Source organism: Anabrus simplex, chromosome 2 (genome assembly GCF_040414725.1).
Source record: "Anabrus simplex isolate iqAnaSimp1 chromosome 2, ASM4041472v1, whole genome shotgun sequence".
NCBI lineage: Eukaryota > Metazoa > Arthropoda > Insecta > Orthoptera > Tettigoniidae > Anabrus > Anabrus simplex.
Window position 1 is genome coordinate 675,449,821 of NC_090266.1, and position 26,065 is coordinate 675,475,885.

Genomic DNA, 26,065 nt, shown 5'->3' on the forward strand with positions numbered 1-26,065 from the left:
GATTAAGAAAGTTATTGAAAGAGGAATGAAACAGCTGCAGTCTCCGCAACTCCAGTATAAAAGAGAAACGAGAACGGGATACAAATTAGTCTTGTCCCACAGTCGAACCTGTACGGCTGACTGCTGGTAGTTGTCAGTGCTACGATACGTTGAAGTTATAGAGTAGAAGTCTTTGATACTCTGCAGAAATAATGGTGAGAAATATTAATATTCATACTTAATATTTCTCTGTCTACAAACTTAGCCATATAGTTAGCAAGCGCAATACTTTGAACATTTTCAAGTGAATAAAATCTTGTGCATCAGAACTTACAATTCTTACTTTCATAAACTGTGCATCACGAATAAAACTTTGAAATACTTGTAACTTATTTAACTTGACAGTGCTAGTCTTCGTGTGAAATAGTTTCGCATTATTCGTTAACGTAAGACATGTGAACGGAACTCATTTTCACGATTCAGAAATATTGAGTTAACAATATTATTCCACATCTCTGAACACAATCCTGCGAATGAACGGGACTAATTTCACTCAACAGTTTGCATTCTAACAGTGTTGTATATAAATGTCACGGTGTGTGCGAACAGGACTAATTTCACATGTTAGGCATTTTACTTCTAACACCCAGTTGAAGTGATTGTCATTCAACTCAGTGTGAATAATATTCCTATGGCACCTAGCAGTGTTCATTTCAATGAATAAACTCTCCAAATTACTGTAAATAGAATCAAAATGATCTTGAAATCTTGGAGGACACGACAAGCATTTGCGTCCTCAATTCTCCAAACATTTAGAGCACTAATTTCCTTCTTTTTGTGTGTGTGTGTGTGTGTGTGTGTGTGTGTGTGTGTGTGTGCGCGCGCGCGGCGCGCATGTGCGTGCGTGCTTAATTGTACAAGTGCAAGTGATGTAAGGAAGTGTGCAGATTTGATTCCATTAACAAGCAACTGCAAAAATCTTTTTTTATTCGTCTCAAGTCAGAAACTAGTGCAGTTCACTTTAAAGAATTGTCTTGTGTCTGATTCCATTAACGTTCAACATGAAATATCAGCACTTCTGTAATCCCTTCATGGGAACAGTGAAAATCAATTATAAATTACACCCCCTTACTCGTCCATCCTACAAGTCCAGAGGACTTGTACATGTGCTTGGTCCATTATTCCATGCCAGCGAAACATGCAACGTGAACTCCAAGACCTTCCAGAACATCTGGACCTTCCAGAATTTCACGACTGTCCAGAGCAGCCCTCGAGGGATTGGTACATGGCTCCGTGGTGCCGAGAGCTGTTCCATGGTGAGGATGGGAGGAACAGCGGTTCGACGTGGGACATCACCAGCAGCAGGACAGAAACACATCGTGCCTACCTAATCTCCAATGGTACTGAGGTGACAATCTTGACTTTGTTTAATATATCAGCAATTTAAAAGGACATGAACTTCATTCAAAGTAAAAACCGTCTCACTTTCTGTAACCGCTCCAATTTAATGTGCCATACATGCCATGCATTCATCCAATGCTCTTCAAGCACGAAGTACGTGTGTATTTCCTGGTACAGTATCGATGTATCCGAAGAATGTGAAATTGGGAACACACTCCTTTTGAAATATACTTCAAGAAAATGAAATTCTCTTCTTATAAGCTATTTTGAGAGTTAAATTTTACAATATATGCAACAAAAACCAAAACAACATTGGAAACAAACTTATAGCTCAAAGTAAGTCTGTTGGACCAAGCCAACTGACCAATGTTGGCAGTCTTTACAACAGTGTTAGGCATCACCATCAATTTGGTAGATTTAACTGCAATAAGTGGATGGCTTTTTGACAATAACTCCATGTTAGATATTGGATAAATTTACTTTGTATGACAGAGTCATTGTTTCCCTTTACTGAATGTAGTCAGCATACAAACAAAGGCTCTAATTTGTATCCATTCCAAATCGTATCATTTAATTAATTCCTTCTCGTGTATAATGCCCAACAAAAAAAGTTAAGCACCCAGAAGGAGTGGTTGAAAGTGAATGAAACTACATATGCTGAAAAACCACGTGCCTTTATTGAAATGATTACAATGTGGGATGAAAGAGACAAGGCTGTTGGCAGTTACAGATGGAATGTTGGCACCAGGTCAGTAGAGTGTCGCACCCCTCCCAACCCCGGCCACAACGCATGCCCTTATGCGGTTCAGAATGGTGTCAAAAAACAGTCTTTGGATCCTCTCCTGAGGCAAATTCGTCCACAGTAGTTGCAAGTGTCCTTCCACATCCCGCAGGTTTGTAATGGAACAAAGTGCCCTTCCGATGTCATCCCAGATGTGTTCAATGATGGGAGAGGTCCAGGGATCTTGCTGGATCTTATTGTGTTTAGTGGCATTGTAATGCTCAAGGTATCTTCCGCAATGAACAATCATATGAAAGAGACAGGATAAAATTTTAACCACGACTGATAAAGATCTTCAAATCTTAAAATGCGTACGCAAGAGCAAACTGAACACGGAATTTGAAAATATTTATATTTTTTTGGATCAGCACTTCAATAATGATCAAAATTTAAATGATGCATTGGAAACAAGAAGTCCGGTAATCGAACAACTTCCTAATTTACTCACTTCTTATAACATAAATACCCATACCCCAGCAATTTCCATATTGTCGCAGCCATGGATGAGACTGGGACTTCAGTAGAAGCTAAACATTGCTCTGGCCTGTGCCAAGAGATAGATACAAAAGTACTGCATCCATCAAGAAATGGCAACAGGCGGTAATATACTGAAATGTTTAATTAATCCACACACCATGTAACTTATGGTGTACACAATATTTGTAATCATTAGTAAATACTATTGTAAATATTGAGCCTTTTTATGATTTTGATCATTAATCATGGAATCAATCTTGACATAATTTTGACATTGTAAAAAACTATCTCTGTTACATATGAAGTCAAAAAAACAACTATCTTATTAAAGTTTTATGACTTAATTTAAAATTAGCATAACTTCCACCACTTTGGAGAACTAATGACTATTAATTACAATATTATAAACTAGTAGATTTTAAGAGATAGTCTTATATATAACATCTGATTCAGGGCCCTGACCTAACTTAGAGTATTTAATGGCTGAAGATGCTTGCCATATCAAGCAAAACATGTCCCATATTAAACAATATGTAATAATTGTATCCTAATTATATGGATTGTATTGTATTGAACAGGTGGATATTAATAAACTATTTGTAACTTTTTAATATACTAAGCTTCAATACAGTCACAATAATGAGATTAATTACTTCTAATATGTGGTATGTTTCGAGCAGTCAGTGGTGAGTTGGCATGGAATAAAGTAAGTACAAGAATAAGCTTGAGTAGAGCTTTTAAAAGTAGGAAAGATCATAATATGAAGTTGAAATTCAAGAGAACAGATTGGGGCAAATAATCATTTATAGGACAAGGAGTAAGTGATTGGAATAAATTATCAAGGGAAATGTTAGTTAAATTTCCAAGTTCGTTGAAAATATTTAAGAAAAAGCTAAGCAAACAAAACTATAAATAAACGTAAATGAGGTAAATAATTTATAGGGAATCTGCCACCTGTGTGACCGCGCTAAATGCAGATCATTGATGACTGAATGATTGAACTTAGAAGCTTCCAGTCTGTCGAACACACAAGTTAAATATAAATATTACACTGTAACATACCTGTAAAGAAACACATTATTAAACAAGGAATAAAAACACACACAATTAAACAAAGATTGACATGTTTCATTCTTGAAAGAACATCAGATTCTATCAAGTCGCACTCAAATATTTAGAATATTTATGTTTATTGATGTTATACTTGGGAACTTGAAATCTGGAACTTATCTTAATGATGCCCTTCTTTGTCCCCACACTAGCATTTACTGCGAGGTTTTTGGAAACCATTGCTCTGTCATGGGCGTGGGTCCAAAATGGCTGCAGTCCGTTAACCTACTTTTGCCACATCACATCCCTCTCCTCAGCTATGTCAATGACATGCTGTGTTTTATGTTTATTTCTACTGCTTTCATAATTATCATCATCATCATCATCATCATCATCATCATCATTATTATTATTATTTTGGGAAAGTCTAATGAGCTTTGTAAAAGGGTTGGTCAGTTTTCCTGTAATTTTCCATTATGTAATTTATGTTTACGTGAACAGCTTCCATAGTACTATATTTGTAGTCTTTATTAATATTAAGGGATAGCCTAACAAGCTTTTTAATGGACTGTATAGTTTTTGTTTAGTTCCGTTATGTTATTTACGTTTACATGAACAGCTTCTGTAGTATTATATATTTCTTCAAATAAATAATCTAATGGATAACTAATGTTATTTCCACTAAACATGATTGTATTGTTGGTGTATTTATCAGATTATTTAAATCCAACCACCCACAAGCCACAGCTTATCCACCTTAACTTTGTATTATATTAGAGATGTTTCTAAAAGCACCTTTTAACATATAATAGTGAAAATTGTAATTCATAACGTACAGTACAAAAATATTTGAGGTTATAGACCTAACTCGTTATTGTATCCGGTCGAAATATATAAACTGCAATGAATATAAATAACTTATTCCTTAGAGCGTAAACTGAAAATGACATGATTTCTGCCCTCTTTCTTTCATTATTTTTTGCGTTCATTTCAAACTCGGGTATTGCTCCAGTGATCGAGACTGACTTTGAGAACTTTGCCCAACCTTCACGGCCTGTGACGTAACTACGTCACTGTGACTGAATAGCATATGATCATCGGCTGCCTGCCCATCCGCTTACAATGCTGGGCACCTGCGGGACGATATGCCAGCATGAGCACCTCTGGGCTAGTGTGGAAGACTTCACTTGAAGTGAAGAAGATAGAGAAGTAGAAGGGATTTTAAAATCTGGCCAAGAGGTCCCAATGCCTCACGGTGTTAAGGGAGAGTGGAAGAAGAAGAAGAAGAACCCTAGCTACAGATTGTACAAGAGCTGGCTGATTACCAGAAAACCGAGGAGTTTAATTCAGGATCCAAGACTTGAAAACTGAATAGTATAAGAGATAACAGTCTTTATACACAGTTAATATAATGCACATTACACTTAATAGTACAGCAATCTGATAAATACATACTAAAACTGCAATGTTTTAAGTTACCTGAATCTGTATCTGAACTTGAGTAGAAGCTTCCCTTGTCATTTTCCCATTGATCCACTTTAGGTCTTATACAATATCCCTCTTCGTCTACTTCTGGTGTAGGTGTTTCGGACTTCCTGCTGTCATCCTTGTCTTCCCTGGAATACAAGATTATTTCAAGACTTATAATTAAAACTTTAGGGATTCAAAACAAAGCAAGGAATTACTTCAAGTAAAAAGAGATAAAAGACACACATTCTAACGCAACATCATCTGTTTTATATATATATATATATATATATACACACACAGAGACAACAAAATCTGAGGAAGGAAACAGGAATTGGCTAAAGGCACAACGGCTTTGTATTCAAAACAAGACACTGTTACATTCCTGTAAGTTATTATATCATCTGAAATAATATTCAGAAAGAAAATCTGTACAAGAATAAAAACAATAATCAACTCTAAATTTTAAATATATGTTTTGGCAGAACAGACTAATATATACTGGCATGGAAATAAGTATTAAAACCATCAAAAATAGGTAATTAAGTGTAGTAATAGTGGTATGGGCAACAAACATTATTTCATGCACAATGCTCTTTAAATTTTGCCACCATAAGTAATGAAAGGAATAAAAACGTAGTCTAGATTTATATAGGAAAGGCTACTTCTGTAGTGAATGAACATATTTTTTAAACTGATTTATATTCAACATTTGGTTCATCTGAAGAGTGTAAGTAGCAGCAACCCCATCCCCTCCTCTGAAAAAGCACAAAGCTTTTGTTACAAAATACTTTTTACTCGCCCTACCCTCTCCCACCTCTTGCAGGGTAAATAAGAGAAATAGTGCAAATCTAAGAGCAAACTCATCTATAATTTCATGAATGTGCTGTAAAAGACGCCGCGGTTACAAGTTACTTTCATACGTCACTATATCTAGTAATGCAGTTAGAATAAACAGGCGTGCAAAAGGAAAACTAGTCTTAATATTATTTCTCCAGTACAGTACATCATATGGGATACTAGTTATGGAAAGACCTACACAACTTGCTGATCAACCCTTGAACTGTTACCAATAACACAGTTATTCTTGTGAGCAAGACAAACAACCTGCTTCTAGAGTATTTTCCCAAATTCACCAAGAAGGTACATTCATACATAAATATTAAATATTCAATGTTGAATACCCTGACCAATACATGTTCTTAATTCCAAATCAAGCAAACTGGCCGTGCGGTTAGGGGTGCACGGCTGTGAGCTTTCATCCAGGAGATAGTAGGTTCGAACCGCACTGTCGACAGCCCTGAAGATGGTTTTCCGTGGTTTCCCATTTCCACACCAGGTAAATGCTGGGGCTGTACCCTAATTAAGGCCATAACCGCTTCCTTCCCACACCTAACCCTTTCATATCCCATCGCGTTGTATGACCTATCTGCGCTGATGAGATGTAAAGCAGGTTATAAACAAACAAATATTAATTCCGATATAAAACATACAAGACCTCAGAACCTAAGCACTCATAATATGCATTAGTTCCAAAATAATGCTCTGACAGTATACCACACACAAGAACATGCCCTATGCCATGCTGTGGTGTGACCATAAAAGAGAAGAAAATTTCATTCACAGAACACAAGCCAATAGAGTTTGTCAAGCATTACATGGTACTGCAGCATTCACAATCTACAGGTAGTTGTTGAAATGTATGGATACAAGCAAATTGAAAGTTAGAAACAGAGGGGATGGTAACTTCATAACTGAACTCAGAAAATTACAACTGGAAACACTATCACAAAATAAAATCATCATTAAAGAAGCAGGTGTTGTAAATAAGAATACAACATTTCAAACAGTGTTGATAAGCTTACAATAATATATAGGCTATAGTAACTCATTATTTGAATGAGTCGAGCAATCTTAATCAAAACCCAGGACATGCAAAAAATCATTTCTCATGACAAAAATGATCAAGATCAACCCAGATTCAAATGTCAACCACTTAAGTAGGATAGCACTGGTGAAGCTGCGTCATAATACCCTGCTTCAACAATTCTCATATTACCTCTCATAACGAGTGTGGTTTCCTGCTGGAATTCTCCATAATCATCTCAAGCAAATGCTGAGATAGTCATTAATTTTAAAGGTCCAAGACACCAATCAAATCCTCATCGTAACTAATCATAACTTATACTTACTGGCAGAGACACTACAATAATAATACAGATTATGAGATAGTTTACACATATGTAGGAAGTACACAAGGCTAACAACGAATGGCAATCCTACTCCCTACAAGTCACCACTGTAGTGGCAGCTATTTCATGATTTCTAAGACACTTTGTACAAAAGACATGGTTGACAAAACAAACAAGCTGTAAATGAAGTACAATAGAGTCTCTTTAATCCAAACTAATTGGGACCGGAGTCTGTTCGGATTACGAAATTTTCAGATTAACCGGAAAACATTTTCTAATAATAATGTTACAATTTTTACGTCCTGCTAACTACTTTTACGGTTTCCGGAGACGCCTAGGTACCGGGATTTTCTCCCGCAGGTGTTCTTTTACGTGCCAGTAAATCTACTTACACAAGGCTGATGTATTTGAGCACCTTCAAATACCACCGGACTGAGCCAGGATCAAACCTGCCAAGTTGGGATCAGAAGGCCAGCGCCTCAACCGTCTGAGGAAAATAGTTTCTACAATACAGTACAGTACACACTGTAATTTGAAATGTCCATTCTTTAGCAGTTACATTAATAAAACACTGTATAAAATTACAATAGCGTAGTTAAGAAACCGTAGAGGAGAAAATGACAATGAAAATGACATTAACGAGTGGATGGAAGCTGACTGTCATCAATTACAAACAGACCAAGGAATTGTAGCTATAGTGGAGAAATAGTCTGGAGTTGATGAGAAAGAGAGTGATGATGAAGAAGACCACAATGAACAACTAGTGTCACATCCAGATACTGTGGCCGCCTTAGAACTTGCCGTACGCTATGTCGAGCAACACTCCGCTACTATGCCCACTGATGTGATGTTTATGAGACGTTGGTTTTTCACTGCATATTCGAGTATGTTCCAATCACTACGGCAAAAGAAACTAACAGACTTTGATGGTTTACAATGTGTAATTATGTTTACATTAAGTTATTCTAATAAAATATTACTAATAAAATGCAAGTAAATCTTCATTCTATAATATGTTCTTTCATCTCAATAAGGATAATTTTTTAAATTGAATATTTCAGTTCGGAATAACCAGACTTTCGGATTAACGGGACTGTAGTGTATAAAAATGTAATTTGTACAAAAGACTCAACTGACCTTATTTTTCATAATATTGTGAAAACTAACATGCTGTAAACAATGTACATAAACGTCACTTGCACCTAAGGCTTTCTATTGGGTATTTTTTAAATACTGAAAATGTTCATAAGAACTGTGTGAACTACCAACAAATCCAGTGTGGTTCATCTGTTGTACTGATTGTTCTAAAACATTTGTTTATTTCTATAAAACCAGTAAAGAACAAAATATTTTTCATTTGTGCCTGCATTTTAGTACTCTAAATCAGGGGTGCTCTACTTAATTTGCGGGCAAGCCGAATGGCAGATTTCTAAAGGAACCATGGGCCATATTATTCTCTCTTCCACACCCCGTCCTTCCCCAAAACATAAATACATCCACATAACTAGGTGCCCCCTTCTTCAATCACTAACCAACCAACCAACCAACTAACCAACCTCTCCCACGGCTATTCGACAATACAAACAATAACCTGCTGACACACAATACAAAACAAATTGAGAAAAGTAAACAATACCCTAACTTTGGATAGACTTCTCAATTAACAAGAGGTGACAGTGACAGTGTTGAAATGTCTGGAGATAGATTTGACACAGCACCCTCAGAATGGAATGTAGGTGTTCACCACTGATCCAGAAACATAATTTTGATTTTATTAACTTCATGTTTGAAAATGTTTGTTCACAAATGTAAGTACTCGCAAATGCGCACAAGTATTTTCTCACAAATTTTAAGAAAGCCAGAAAATTTTCATTACTAAGCGCCCTGTATAAGTTAATAAGATTTCCCTCCGAGAACTTGTCCCTTAATTGGGAACAACCCTGAAGTTCAATTAATTTGATCTGTTGTTGCACAAGTGCAAATTGTAAATGGAGAAAATTAAAAGAAGAGAAAACCTTGTGGATGTATGATGGGTATCGAAAAACATTCAAACCGCTTACGTCTTTTCCGGCCCCGCTGTGTTTACTTTCCTTCTGCCGTCAGCTGACAGAGTGTGTATCCCCCGATTGATCTGTGAAAGGGGACAGAGGATAAACGGAGGGGAAAGTACAAACTCCTTTACAACGCCTTAACAACAAGTTTACTCAAGACCTAACTTCAACTTGGCTTTCTGAAGGAGTTCCCCAATCCTTGTATAAAAATATTCAAATTTTAAGTCCATAAATGTCAGCATTAAGTTATGGAAAGTGTATATAAGCAAGAACAGTAACAGTTCGTGCATTTTTTAAGAAAGGAAGACCATTTCGAACAAACACGTCTCACTCATGGGCGTGATTTTATTACGAACTTGAACAACATATTTTGTGTGTTTTAGCATAACATAAAACCATTTTCAACCTCTTTCTCACAATAAGTATTTTTAACTGTGCGTGTCAATTTTTGCATTTACATTTTCTTAGCTGAATATTTTCCATATTTTAGGAACAAAACATGTACTAATCTTTTAGTTAAGTAGTTAGACTTTAAGCTTTTTATGTTTGTATTTTCATGAACTAGCTGTAAGAACATTAAGTATTGGAAGGTAGGATTCTTCTTTCAACCTTAGTTAATACTAATATGGAATCAAAGCAGTGATATTTATAAGTTGACGTGCATTTCCAGAAGTGTAATGCAGCGCGAGCACCTCTGGTCTAGTATAAGACAGAATACCCTTGGTGAAGTGAAGAAGATGATAAAGAAGTACTGTAGGAGGGATTTTAAGATCTGGCCAAGAGGTTCCATTCCTGACCCGGTTGAATGACTGGAAACAAGCTGAGGATATTCATTTTCTCCTCTACAGAGAAATGATGTGCCTGCAGTAACTAGCCCAGTCCTCTTCCATTACAGCTGTTGGTCCTTTATGTGCCAGTTGCTCAAGTGTCCCAAAGGATAAATCTGCTGCTGCATTGTTTTTGCTAATATACCGTTTCACTTTCGACCAAGCAAGTTCAATGGTGTTCAGATTGCTTACCTATTCTTCATTTCTTGAAAGACTGCTGGCTGTGGTACAAATGTTTCATTTGAAAATCACTTCAAAAAGAGCGGATCCGTGTACTATAAAAACATTGTGAGTTCCGACGGTGGGCGGACTCTAAATTTTTCGTATTTCAGAAATACTGCTGTATCCACGAAATGGAGATATATATCAGCATTATTGTCTTTATTCTCCAATTTCCAACCACTACGGTTCTTTTGAGTCACTGGCCACATGCATTTGGAAGGACCTGGTGCGGCACAATAACTGTTCTCTTTGCACTCAAGTAAATTTCATTGTTGCTACCACTACCCTCGAACTCTAATTCACTTTCTAAAACGTAATTATTTCCACAATCGCTATCCAAAGTACTGTCTACAAGCACTTCCAAACTCTTGTCGTCACCACCATGATGCCAGTTCTACTGGATAACGAATACTGAATACCGATGAAAAATTTGTTCATCAATTCCAGTGTCACACAGAAATACAGACAGCATTGTTTACCAATAGCACATGCTTCTAGTTCCGTAGAGTGTGTATTGCGAGAATTTACATTGCAAGGGTAATGTAATATACAAAGATAAGACACAGCATCAGTATGAGCTAGGCTCGTCACTTGATTCATGTGCCAAAACTTCGCACACAACTACAGCTCTTCAAATAATGCTAATGGGTTGTGTTCGAAACCACAACCTGTTGACTTATGCTGCCTTTAAAAACCAAACCAAACCCCATAGAAACCCCTGAAGGGTCATGGCCTACCAAGCAACCGCTGCCCAGCCCGAAAGCCTGCAGATTACAAGGTGTCGTGTGGTCAGCATGACTAATCCCCTCAGCCGTTATTCTTGGCTCTTTAGACCGGGGCTGCCATCTCTCCATCAGATAGCTCCTCAATTCTAATCATGTAGGCTGAGTGGACCTTGAGCCAGCCCTCAGATCCAGGTAAAAATTTCCTGACCTGGCCGGAAACTGAACCCAGGGCCTCAGGGTAAGAGGCAGGCATGCTACCCCTACACTGTAGGGCCGGCTATGCTGTTTTTAATCAGGTCCATTCCTGACAATCTGGATCTTCCTTGGCCTCTTTTCCTTACATTTGTACTTCCACAGGTTTATCATTTCTTCATTCATTCATTCATTATGCCCAAGCAGTCTCAATCTATTTTCCTCCATTCTTCTTATACCACCAAGCGAGTTCGAACCCCACTGTCGGCAGCCCTGAAGATGGTCTTTCGTCCTTGTATCAGTTTTTGTAATTCTTTCCTGAACTCTTCCTCAACCTCCTTTTCCTTCAATCTACAGATACTAATCTTTCTTTCTCATTCTCTTGTAGTTTTGTGATCTTGCCTACTTTCAACTTTGCTATGACTCCTCTATGGTCACCTCCAAAGGCTTCCTCAGGCATAGCTGTAACATCCATAAGATCTTTCCTATGTCCTTTTTCCACCAATATGTAATAAATAATCTTTTCTTATGTCTCCCCGTCCTTACATGGAAATCTGACTATGTTTCTTCCCGAAGCATGTGTTTTCCTATTATTAGTTGGTTCCTCTGGTAGAAGTCCATTAACATATCCTCTTCTTGATTCTTGTTACCATATCCATATGTCCCCAAATCTCTTCTCTTCTCTGCCTCTCTCTTCTCACTTGTGCATTCAGATCTCCCAATATAATTACTTCCTTGCTTCTATGTATTTTTGGATTTTTCCAAGGAATTGTTTTGTATTCTCTTCTTTAATTCCAGTTTGTGGAGCATATGCTTCACACACATCTCGTGTTCCTGTCTCGAACTGTATCCTTGCTATGGTCGTTCTGTCATTGATCTTCATCTCCTCCACATATCCCAGGACATCCTGTCTTATAATGACCATTCCTACTCCATTTACCACATTTTGTCCTCCACTGTAAAACAGCCTGTACCCTTCCTTCAGTTTTCTTCTTCTTCCTCTCCATTTTGTTTCACTAAGACCCAGAATAACTACAAACTTTTCTTTCACAAACTCTATCTGCTCTTCGGCTTTGTCTGTCAGGATTAGGATGGTCACTACCCCGATTCAGATATATTGCGATACTGTTAGCCCACTTCTCGAAGCTCCCCCAGTACCTGAAGAACTGTGCGTCGGCTGCAGGGGACATCCTAGCATTTTCCGAGGCCATACAATATTTACACTAACTTTAGGCTTTAATTACGATGGGTTCGCCACTCCCAAAGGCATTTTAGAGCTGTTGCCAGCATGTGATCAGGCAGGTCCAAAGATGGAGTACAGACAACTTCTGTAGCCACCCCTAATCTGGGGACAGACGCTGTTTGTCGAGTTCCAGTGTCATTTCCTACACTGGCAGGACCATCGCACCACGTAAGAGAAATTATCTGCCTGAAGCCGTTGGTCCTCTTAGGGGGTTGAGTTATTTCTCGCCATCCGATACTTGATGCAGAAATTTATAATGTCCAATAATGGACCATTTATGTTGGTATTATAAATGTACTCATTCGGACAAATATTTCAGGTTCCCTATGGGAATCAACATCTATATCATCTGATGACCAAGCAGGCATCAATTTTTTGGTAACGAGACAAAGTCCCTCATAGTGCATTGCATACCTGCCGACTTTTAGAAACCAAAAATAGGAAGATTTTTATTTCTTGGATTTCACCACATATATTCCACCACAGTCTACGTGAAAAAAGGTCAGGATAAAAGGCATACATATCTACAGTTACAATGCGAACTGACCATTAAATTTAAAATCTTAAACTAAGAAAACATAAAAATGGTTACAAGAAAATGTACCTAATCACTCATTTATGACACATACGAATAATATTATTTATGTCACACCAACACACACAACAAAATGCACAATACCATATTTTCTTGTGTAATTAATGCACTTTTTTGACAAAAAATACAGGCGAAAACTTAGGATGCGTAAATTATTCAAGGAATTCAGATCTTTACAAATTATTTACAATTCATTTACATTTAAAAGATACATCAAATATAATATAAACACAATTAGTTCAACTCATTTGTGGTTATCGTCATTTGGCGTAAAATCCCAGCATCAGATTTTTTTCTGAAAAGTCAAATAGGGTACATCAGGTAAGTTAAACACGTGGGTCTGAAATGCAGACACTAGAAAATATTCTTCTCATTACGAGCCGACAATAGGACCTGACATACCGGCAAAAAAAGAGAAAACTGTCCAACACGAGAAGGGCCGGGCATCGAAAGAGGGACCCTGCTACATTACCCCAAACCGTTTGTATCCAATCTTGTATGAGTGACGTATCCATCCACCCTTTTTCTTGAATACAAACGTGGATAACTTGCGGAAATTTTGCTTTAGGCATTGTTCTTCGTTTTAGAACAATGTAAGGTGCAAGCTTTCTGCCATCAGCTGTTACAGCAAGCATTGCAGTACTGTTACATTGTTGTCTTTTTGCTTCCGGTAGCACATACGATAACAATGTATGTTCCTTTCTTATCGATTGTTCGACTTTGTGGCATATGGAAACTGATTAGCGTCTGACCTGCGGGAGATCAACCATTTTCATCGCTTTGTGATTCAGAAGCGTAAATGGAAGGAAGATTTGAAATCATGCGTCATTTCTTGGCATAATGTTGTTTTTCGTCAAACAGAAGGTCCATTTCTCTTCATAAAATTAATCAAGCCTCGGCTAACCTTCAAATCCAAGACACTGATTCCATGTGCTGCGGCTATTTCTCATTCTTTAAAATACAGCATTTCGTGAGAAACGGCTCATCTAACATTGCGTAACAAAATCATATATTTAAGCAGATAATCCTCTACTTGCGGAAACTTGCCAATTTTTGGTCCGCGAAACGCTTTGCGAGACTTGCTGGCTGCTTGAAGTACCCTTCTGTTACCGCGGTAGAGCACGTTTCATTTGGACACTGAATACTTGATGCCCGCTGCTCTATTCCCGTTTTTTTTCGGCGTAACTCATCACCGCGAGTTTGTATGATGCAGTATTACTCCAATACTGTGGACTGACAAACAATTTTGAGATCACAGAATGTCCTGTACCCAAAACACTCGTAAAACTAGTGCAGTCGGATTTCCTGACGGCTAATAACAGCACGTTGCCCTGTGTTTGGAATGCCAGCTTTCGTAATAGGAAGTCTGCTACTTGAGTAGTTGACATCTATATTTCAAAACGCAACTGAAGCTGAGTGATGGATGTTCGAAGTTGTGGGTGCATCAAATATGTGAACATTTCTTTTTCTCCACTTTGGACCCAAACATATTGGGATGCGTAAATTATGCAAGGGCGTTAATTACGCGAGAAAATATGGTAGTTTCCTTTATGAACAGAAATGAACGGAAATTTATAGGTATCTCTGAGGAGATAACGTTTGTAATATTTTTTTGCCTGTAGTGATTTAAAGAAGGAAAGAAAATGTGATTTGGACTTGAATGACTGTGGGGAATTTTATATCATGTGTTTATTTATTGGTTTGTTTGTTTATATTTTCTGTATTTGGAATTGTTTATGACACTGCTTCAAGATTGTTTGGTTGTTGTAAAAAAAAAAAAATTAATCTAAAAAAATAGTTTAAGAGATATTTGAGATATTTGTGGGACATACTGGAGATCGGGTGTAAGATGCTTCCAAGAGTTTCCGGTTGCATCATATTGCATCAATTTCAAAACTTCTCGATGCTACTCGATGTTCTTTATCAGATTTTATTCCTGGGCCCCGATTGGTCATAATAAAATTAGTTGTGATTGGCAGACGAAGGAAAATAACAGACGCTCATTGGTTGTTTTACGATTTCCCAATTTTCTGGAGAGGAGCTCTTCGCTATGCCAAGCTCTTCCGAGGCGACTTTGAATTGTGACCACTGAAGGGAGAGGTTGCCTTCTCGAGGTGACAGGTCTTCTTGGCCCCTCCAACGGGTAAGCACTTTGCTTTTTCATCTTCCTGGTAGTTATTTTCAAATGTAGTGTTCCGTTTAATTTCTTTTTGCCGGAGCTTACCCGTTTTTCCTTCAGTCGCCAAATTTTCTTAGTATCACTTCGCCTTTACGGCAAGTCACATCATTTGTGTTAAGAGACAGTTCCCATTTCTTTTGTTTTGTAAATTATATGTTCAATGCCTCCCGATGTAATTGTAAACTGTAAATCTCCCCTTTGGGGCTGTCTCATTTGTTCTGCGTCATCTTGTAGTATTCACATTTAGGACTGGCACCCTTTCTCAGAAGTGCTTCTGAGGGGGCTGTCTCCTAAAGGTGCTCTGTGCTAAGATTATCATTTTAAAAGTTGTATTTTATTCCTTCTGTGTATATCCTTTTGACTATGTATGCTGCTTAAATTTTATTCATTCTGACTGTATTAAGTCACTTAAATGTTGCGCCATGAAGTCTGTACATTGTGTGAGATTTTACTTATCAATTAATTTGACCTTGCTAGGTAATTTGTAATAATTGTTCAAATTGTTTCAGTTGTTTTTTAAGTGTAATTTTGTTGATTATTTGCATTATTATTTCCATCTAAATTGTTAAGTATACTATTTATTAATTTGGAATTACCATTGATTTCGCTTCTTCAGCAATGTCAATACTTTTCACCGCCTGGATATGGTTCCTAGCCGCTTTCCACATATCCTTCCTTAGCCGTCATGTTGCTTAACCTGATCGTTACTGTTTGTCTTCGGTGCTAAATATGCGTATGGTTTTAGCTAGTCTTTAACTGCGTCTAACATTTCATGTATGCCTTTATTATTATTATTATTATTATTATTATTATTATTATTATTATTATTATCATGTCTCATTGCATTATTTGTGTTTGTGTATAACGAGGTTACATAATGGTAGCAGGTTTTATTATTATTATTGCTCGTAGACATATTATCCCGATTACGACTACATTGAAGGGAAATTCTAAGTTCCCATGGAGGGAATTAGGTATTTTTCCACCAATAGAGCATATCAAAAATCAGATCAAAATTACAAAACACTGGTTAATAGAGCAAACGCCTGAAAAGCCTAATTTTCATCTGATTTACGACTACATTGGCTATAATGAGAAAAGAAAATGCCAGAAACTGTCACCGACACAACCCGTTTAAAAAAATTCAACTCATTAAAATTATGCACTTAAATACGTGAAACTACCACATACAAAACAATTCAATATGTCCCATACATTATTAACATATGACTTTGACAGAGGGGGGAAAGCATAGAAATGCAAGAAAAAACATGTGGCGTACAACTCCAACGAAACTACGCACAGAAACGATGTTAACAGCGCATGAACAACACAATAACAAACTCATTCTTTCGTCCCGATTAACTGAGTCGTTAGCACGTGCTAGCCTCTTGCTTGCAGGACGATCGCCGCCCTGAATCCCCAGCTGTATCAAGTGCACACGCTGCTGTGGTGTGCGGGAAACACGATACATGAAGGCGACGGACGAAACACTCACGAAATAAAATATCAAATAAATACGCTTGAAAATGATGTTTCATAAATTACACAAGCACATAAGAATTTATCCTTTAACCTAGGGGAAGAGTATTGGCCGTACTAGAGGTTATATTAGTAAAAAATCGGAAGAAGTAAAAATAAATCGGAAAATGGGAAGACTAGTTAAAAACCGGAAAGTTTCCGGGTAAATCGGAAGGGTTGGCAAGTATGGCACTGCCGGTGGCTCCAAGTGGCTTACGCAGTGGCCTCCACAGTATGCACTAGCCATGCGCCTTGGTGGGTGTGCTATATACCAACAGATGAACCCAACATTGCACATGGGGGCGAAACGCGTGCAACCAGGAATGAGTTAGCTGGGAAATTCATAATGTCCAAAACGGACCATTGATGTTGGTATTACTTGGTGCATAGTTGCTGGCAGTATGGTCTACTCTATTACAGTAGTGAACTGGTCCAAAACACATCACCAGCAATTATCATTGTGTTCATTCTTACAGCTTTTGCTGCCCTCATGATACCTTTCACCACAACTATACACAGTAAAGGTGCGGTATACTTTCCTGTCACAGTCAGATTTCCTGACTTATGTTTTTTGACATGATCACACCATTTAAAAAACAATGCTTCTTTTACTTTATCATGCCTTTTCCAATAACTTTCTGTGCCAGATTCTCCCACAACTGTGGTCCAAGGACACACTCACAGGCGTTTATAAATCAACAAATGTCCATATCATATCCCTTCATTATTACCCATGCTTTTTCCATATTTTCTTTTACTTCAGAAACCAAACTTTTCTTCTTGTAGTTGCATTTTACCTCTCCTTTAATTCTGCCTCCCATTGTTATTCCTACGATTCTGTCAACACGGGATTTAATTATTTCATTTCCAGTATCTCTGTCTACCCTTAGTCCCATTTCCTGATGCGGGGTTTCAGGGATGTGGTGAGATGTATTTATATGGCATGTTTTTAAAGCTGAATGCCCTTCCTGCTGCCAAACTCAGTTGAGGAGCTAATGAAGATGAAATGAATGATGGTGAATGAAATTGGGTAAGGAGGCAGAAGAAATCAGCTGTGGCCTATGAACAGGAACTGTCCTGGCATTTGCCTGGAAGTATAAATGGGAAACTACAGAAATCTATTCTCAGGACAGCTGACAGTGGGGTTCGAACTCGCTCACTTCCTGAATGCAGAGCCTGGCTCCATAGCCATAGCTCATTAACACATGCAGTCACTCCATTCTGTAATTATTTCCTTCCCAGTAAATAAATATAATTCATCATCATTTTGCAAGTTTCCAGCCATAGGCTGGGTCAATTTGGAACACAGGCCTCTCCATCGTCTCCTGTTTTCCCAACCACCTCTCTGTCATTACCATGGTACAGTACTCTCATCTATCCGTTCCAGACAAACATCGCTTGGTCTTCTTCGGGGTTGTTTTCCTTGTACAGTATATCATTTCATACCTCTTCCTAGGTATTGTATTGTCTGACATTCTTTTCATGTGTCCATATCAACTGAGTCTTACTGTCTACTATATCTTGTCCTACAAGGGTTCTTCTTGTACTTTTTCTTTCTGAAAATCTCTTTTGAACCAATCTCGTTACTCCTATACTGTTTCTCATAATTTCCCCTGCCTGTACTTTGCTCACGTCTCTTCTGATAGTCTAGGTTCCTGTTGCATATCATTAAAATTGCCCTTTGCTAATCTTCTGAGACTTGTTTCACATTCTGCATACTCTTGAGCAGTCTGTACATGTTCACTGCAATCCTAACAAATTCCAACTGTCTGCATCACTTCTACTGCAACTCATCTATTCACACAGTTCTCATTTTTCATGTTTTAAATGCCAGCTCCATTCCAGTCATAGCGATATTTATTCCAACTTCTGTCAGATATCACCTTCTCTTCCATGACTGTGCTGTTATATTAACAAAGTCATGAAAATGAAAATATTATTTTCATATAATTTTTATTTCTGCTGGCTGTGTCAATGTCACTCCATCACTGCCCTTCACAAATCTAAATTTAATATTAACAGTTTTTTGTAATTCCACATAATACAGAAATTTCCTTTCACAGTTCAAGTTCTCTTATTTCCTGAGAAAACATTTCCCCGGCTTCCTGCTCTTCATTAGCAATCACTATTTTTACAGCTTGAACAGTATCCAAAGACCAGTAGGTCATGTGCAAGGAATGCCCTAGCATTGCCCAAGGCACTATAGTTGTATTCAACTTAATTATAGACTATTTTTACAACGAGGTCATCACATACAAAATTATGTCAACTACTAAGTTTCAGGGTGGAGAAAAAGTGCTACTGCCCCTAGAAGAAACAAACATACATAAGCCTATAATTTTGATATTTTGATCACAGCCATAGTACCTCCAGTTTTACGATGATTCCAAACCACAGGGACATGACATTTTATTCCCAAAATACCACATGCATTGACCAGGATTAAAATCACAGCCCCCTTAACCTCTCAGCGTGGGATAACTTTCACTACCCAGCTATCCTGTGCTGCGGGAGGAGTATAGCACCAAGCATGCTACGAATGCAGGCTTTTAGTTAATCGAGCATAAATGACAAACGGTTCAATGAATTTTACCACAATTTTCAGTTTGTTATTGCATAAACACACATACAGCATAAGTTACCGGAATTACTTGCGGTCAGTGCAGTGGAGGAAACTTGTAATGCTTTCAAATTGGACAAGGAATATGGCTGAACCAAATATAGGAGTAGCTAGTACCCAGTTTTTTGAGAAGTAAGATCCCAATAAAGGTTTCTGTACTATGCTTACTAACATATAAACTGAAAAAAGCACATTTCCTACACAGTACCTGGTACCCATTAATTTACCCTCGATCGGAACAGAAATAGGTAACATACCGTGTGACCGCAACAGATGTTGAGCATAAATATCTGCCTGTTCTACTACCATCTTTATGAACTCGACAGCAAAAAACAACTGAAAAATTTTCACAGGATATAAGCAATTCTTTGCAGCATTCTGAGGCCCATAATATGTCATGAACATTTCCCTTTGCCCTCTGAAATTATCCATGTCTTCCCAGACAAACTCACTAATGATAACATTATGGACAATGTTTTTCCGCATATCACAAGCAACATTGCTATCCTGATCACTACTTTTACTCTCAAATTCTATCTCCTAGTCCTCGTTTAACAAAACAAAACTTCCTGCATCATCATTTGCAAAAAAAAATTATTTTTCACATCCGCAAATCATGAAAAATGTTTAGCTTTTATGGTGTCTACAACAGAACTTGTTGCTTTTTCAGACGCAATATCCCATATGTAATCGATAAAAACTCTATAGATGTACACATCAAATGAAAGATCGATGCCTTGTCTATAGACATATCTCATTACATTTGTAATAGTTCAAGAACTGTTCGCTAGATAGAAGCACAAAGCAGAAGCTGCTACGCGCGTGCAATGCACGTCACTCCGCGACAGGGAGCATTAGGGAGTCTGCATACAGTGTATGGAACTCCATGCTGAGGGGTTAATTAAGGTGTAGCCCCAGCATATGCGAGGTGTCAAAACTGGAAACCACAGAAAACCACCTTCAGAACTGCTGACAGAGGGGTTCAAACCCGCTATCTCCCAAATGCAGGCCAACAGTTATATGCCTCAAAATGCAGAGCCAACTTGCTCAGTACCTGTAACCTTGAGGATGGACAATGCAAGATGGGATCCATCTTCATCATTCCACCTAAAAAGGTTCCTCTGCCCGACACTGACCTCTCCAGTATGTCGAATTATTTACTGCTGCTCAACTCTCGACCGAGAGCTACTGCCAGTACGATCTACTCCATCACAGTAGAAAGTACCTAGTAGAACAGCCAATAACCCTGGCAAAAGACATCCTTTCCATTTATTGTTATTATTAATAGAAATTCAATCAGTAATACTATATTCTCTGTATGAACAGAAACTCACAGAAGCAATTTCCAAAAGCACAACAAATCCTCTTGGCCGTTATTCTTGGCTTTCTAGACTGGGGCCGCTATCTCACCGTCAGATAGCTCCTCAATTCTAATCATGTAGGCTGAGTGGACATGGAACCAGCCCTCAGGTGCAGGTAAAAAACCCTGACCTGGCCGGGAATCGAACCTGGGGCCTCCGGGTAAGAGGCAGGCACGCTACCCCTACACCACGAGGCCGGCTTAAAACTTCTCCTGATTAGCAAAAACCAAATTAGAAAACTAAAATCAGTGTGACTACAGTCAACAAATCAAATCCCAGAATAATGGCCCATCACATTCCTGGGTATATTCACTCCAAACGTGATGAAAATGTGGCCAAGGCTGACTCAAATAATATGAAAAACTTCCCAAGATAAAAATGGCTGTTCTATTCCTAACATTCTGTACCACACTGCGACTACAAGCACAGAGCAATGCAGCGACTCTCAAACTGTGAGAAAGCCTTCAAAGGCAACTTGGAGTACTTCCAGGGTCATGGTAATAACTTCTCATCAAAGAAGAAATAGTAGAGGTTCCTTATATAAGTTACGTAAGCAATGCACAATAGGAAGTGAAAAATTCCCAAGCTTACACAAAATAAAATTAAACACTTTGGTTGAAATAATACATCATCATCATCATCATCATCATCATCATCATCATCATCATCATCAATGTCCCACTCCAGTCGTCCGGGTGTGGTTTTGAAATAATACAAGGGAATACAATTTTTACCTCTGGTTAAGTATAGGCTGTTTCTAGTTCTGAAATAAGTGCTAATTCAGAATAAAATTAAGTAGTTGTTTTTGTTGTTGTCGTCGTCTGGGTCATCAGTCCATAGAGAACAGGTTGATGCAGCTTCCTTGTCACCCTATCCTGCGCTAATCTTTCCATTTATACATAACTACTACATCCTACATCTGCTCTAATCGGCTTGTCATATTCATACCTTGGTCTACCCCTACTATTCTTACCATCTACACTTCCCTCAAAAAGCCAACTGAACAAGTCCTGGGTATCTTAAGATTTGTCCTAGCATTCTATCTCCTCTTCTGGTCAAATTTAGCCAAATCAATCTCCTCTCACCAATTCAATTCAGTATGTCTTCAGTCGTGATTCGATCCACCCATCTCACATTCAGCATTCTTCTGTAACACCACATTCCAACAGATACTATTCTCTTTCTTTCTGAGCTAATTTTCGTCCATGTTTCACTTCCATACAATGCCATGCTCCACATGGAAATTATGATGCTTGCTGTTTAAAGGGGCCTAACATCGAGGTCATCGGCCCCTAATGGTACGAAATGAGACGAAATGGAATGACAAATTAAAAGTCCAAAATTCTCCACTGACCAGAATTCAAAACGTGAGGGCGAAGAATGAATGGATGGAGATGAATATAAAACAATCAGTGGATGCGACCCGCAATGCCTTACATTCACAGATTCTGACGTAAAACAATATGATTACTGACCAAGGGACTGCTGCTATAGCATAACATTGAATCGATGATGCTTGCAGTCTAAAGGGGGTCCAAAATCCAAGTTATCGGCCCCTCATAATGGTACTTATCGCTAGGAATGTAGAACCATGGTATTTGTCACAATCAAAAGTAGCAGAGACTCGCGGTATTCCACACATTATGGTACTACTCACAGGTTATGAAATTCGACATATACTACAGACCTATGGTTTTTCTCACACTGCAGCGCCATTTACAGGCAACACAACCCTATGGTGTTCAGCACATAAGAGTACTAACCACAGGGACCTTCCCCTATCCCGTGGTGTTCTTCATATAGTGGGTACTAATCATAGGCAAGGCAGAACCATGGTAGCTATCATCCCATGGTCCCGCTCATATGGTGGTACTAATCACAGGTGCTGCAAAAGCCGACCGCATGGTGCTCCTGTGTGCTACTAATCACAAACCTATTTGGTACATAATATAATGGTACTACGTGCAAGTAAAAGCGACCTATGATGTTCTCCGCGTGGTGGTACTAATCACAAGTAGTTTCATGGTTGCAAGACAATCATCCCTTGGTCGCCCCTTTTAGTCGCCTCTTATGACAGGCATGGGATACCGTGGGTGTATTCTTCGTCTGCATCCCCCACCCACAGGGGTTTGTGTGTTTGGTCCGCGAGAGGTATTTTATTTCCCTCAAGTCCGCCGGCAAGTTGGTTAGGAACCCCTATCCGCCACCTGCGACGCGCCACATGGGAGTATCACCTCTCTCCCTGGTACGCCAGCGTAGTAGGTTCGTGGTCCACATGGAAACTCTTCAAACACACCTATCTAATTCCTATATCTATGTTTGAAGTGAACATATTTCTCGTCTTAAGAAAGGCCTTCCTTGCTTGTGCTAGTCTGCATTTTATGTCCTCCTTACTTCTACCATCATTAGTTATTGTACTACCAAGTAACAATATTCATCTACTTCCATTAAGACTTCATTTTCTTTACAATACAGTAGAAGTTTGTTATAGCGAGAAATCATAACGGCAAAAAATTTACTCACTATAACGGATTGTTGTTATATCGGATATTTTGTGAAAGTCAGGAAAAACCCGATGCACATTAACCCTACAACGGTAGTGCTCGCCTCCATGATGAACACATGACACAATTAAGCTTCCTCCAATTCTCCCCTTTATTCTATCCCCACCTATGTCTGGCAGTGCCTAGCACAATGTTAAGGCTCCTTCCTTCTTGCCAAGAGAGTGGACAGAAAGTTGAGACAAGTGTAGTTTAGGATCAGTTTCTAAAATCGCAGTCATCACCGATATGAAGAGCTACATATAAGGAAATCCAGAATATTCTTGTTGAACCTTCCAATTACAATAATACCCATTTATCAACAGCAGCCATTGCCCCCTCGCCAAGCCACACCCCTTCCCCCACTTGTACCAATAGCGATCTCAACGCCCTGCCCAGCCCACTCCACCCAACTCACTCCCGGCCAACAATGACACACCCCTACAATACGAGAAGCAGAGATAAAGCGACTGTTCAGACTGCCTCACACAAGCAACACAACCGGATTTCCTCCTAACGTCTATAGGGTAAGTGTCAAGAATATTAAATCCACTAATAAACCATCCTAATATAGCACTCACACACTTTTTTGTTTTATTCCACAGATTTCAACACACACACTAGCCGCACACTTACATCCAGAATCCAGTTGAACTCCTCTTCAGGCTTACACGGAATAACTTCAAAAAGCTTCACAACAAAAACAACATACAGCATGGTTACACAGAGATGAAATAATCCGTTATTTAATGGAACTCGATCAAACTCTCTACCAGCATTCTTGCCATCCAACCGGCACTCCACTTTAATATTGATTCTCATTCTTCAAGGAAGTGATGTTTATCTATAGAATATTTAGATCATCCCAAAAACCATATAAGCTGAACATGTTTGACCTCCTACAAATGTAAAAAGAGATGTTTAAATGTTATGATTCCAATAGACTACAATTGCCATCCCAGTATCGGCATTATGAGTGTTGATATTTTGTATTATCTCCATTTGACGTGGACATGAGTAGGACGTCCCATTGGAACTTGAAGACAAGATCAGCCAGTTCATTTCCAAATTGTACCATATGTTATATATATTAGTGTAAATTGTATAAAAAATAGTTTTTAAGAATAGTTCTGGTACAAGTTTAATCTCCTAATAAGCTGTAAAAATGTACAGATGTTTTAAATCCCACTTGTATCATGCTGTTCGCATTACCAGCATTATGAGAGTTGACAGTATTATTTCCATTGGATGTGAACATGAGTTGGATGCCACATTAGAACTTTAAAACATGAACGGCTTGTTAACTCCAATATGACCTAATGTTCTTGTACTTCAGTGCAAAGTATTATATAAAAAATATATATGTTATCTTCATCTTCCTCTGTCCGGCTCCGTGGCTAAATGGTTAGCCTTTGGTCACATGGGTCCCAGGTTCGATTTCTGACAGGGTCTGGAATTTTAACTATAATTGGTTAATTTCTCTTTCCAGACCTTTTGTAATGGTCATTGTGCATTCTAACTACTGGTGTATATTCCGAGAATTCCAATTGCCCAGAAATGCTGACAGTGACTGTTTACTCACAAGTTATGTAGGGATTTTCTACCCACCTCGCATCATTCTATTCATAACTCAGATTGTCGCTGATAAGGTCGAGGTCAAGTAGTCGACTTGACGAGATAAAGACTTACAGTACACGCGCTACTTGTGAGACAGAAATGCCGGTGCATTTCAGTTGTCCAGTAAACATGAGTAACAAGGGATGAGCGTGTTTAGATCTTGACACTAGAAGAAATGTGATTATAGAAAGTGCCAAGGTACTTACATTGAGAAAGCTTGCCAAACACTTCAAATGCGGGAAAATTCAAACTCTATTATGAAGAATAGAAATGAAATTTTAAATGAGTGGGAGGAAAATAGGAATCGAGGGGTGAAATAATAATAATAATAATAATAATAATAATAATAATAATAATAATAATAATAATAATAATAATAATAATAATAATAATAATAATGCTATTTGCTTTACATCTCACTAACTACTTTTATGGTTTTTGGAAACGCCGAGGTGCCAGAATTTAGTCCCGCAGGAGTTCTTTTACGTGCCAGTAAATATACCAACACGAGGCTGACGTATCTGAGTACCTTCAAATACCACCGGACTGAGCCAGGATCGAACCTGCCAAGTTGTGGTCAGAAGGCCAGCGCCTCAACCATCTGAGCCACACAGCCCGGCGAGGGGTGAAAAGAAAGCAGTTTTTGCAGAAGTGAACATTGCGGTACATGAATGGTTCAAGGTTTCCTCAAGCGAAGAAACTGTGTGAGAGTGTGCCAATGTTACAAGAAAAAGCACAAGAAATTGGAAATAATTTTGAAAATTGAGAATTTTTTTAGCTTAGCAATGGATGGCTAGATTGTCTTAGAAAATGCCATAATGTTACTTTCAAAATAGTCTGTGAAGAAGGTGTGACTGAAGTAGTGTACTGGAAAGAGAGGTTACAGACATCTTGAAAAGTTACGAAGTGAAAGACATTTTGAATGTTGACGAGACTGGTCTGTTCTTTAGAGCGGTCCCAAAGAAGTCACACTTTGCCAAACGAAAGTTGCAAGGGTGGGAAAGTGTCAAAAGACAGAATCGCCA

The 26,065-nt window shown here is 38.4% G+C and overlaps 1 protein-coding gene across 9 annotated transcripts in view; it reads right to left on the reverse strand.

Annotated features, from left to right (window-relative positions):
• The window catches only part of LOC136864355 (F-BAR domain only protein 2), a 573,880-nt gene that overhangs the window by 148,819 nt on the left and 398,996 nt on the right, over window positions 1-26,065 (reverse strand). For all 9 annotated transcript variants that reach the window (XM_067141249.2, XM_067141248.2, XM_067141247.2 and 6 more), the window contains one exon: window positions 5,168-5,304. In XM_067141249.2, coding sequence (XP_066997350.1) covers window positions 5,168-5,304 — 137 coding nt within the window. The remainder of the gene's footprint in view (window positions 1-5,167; window positions 5,305-26,065) is intronic.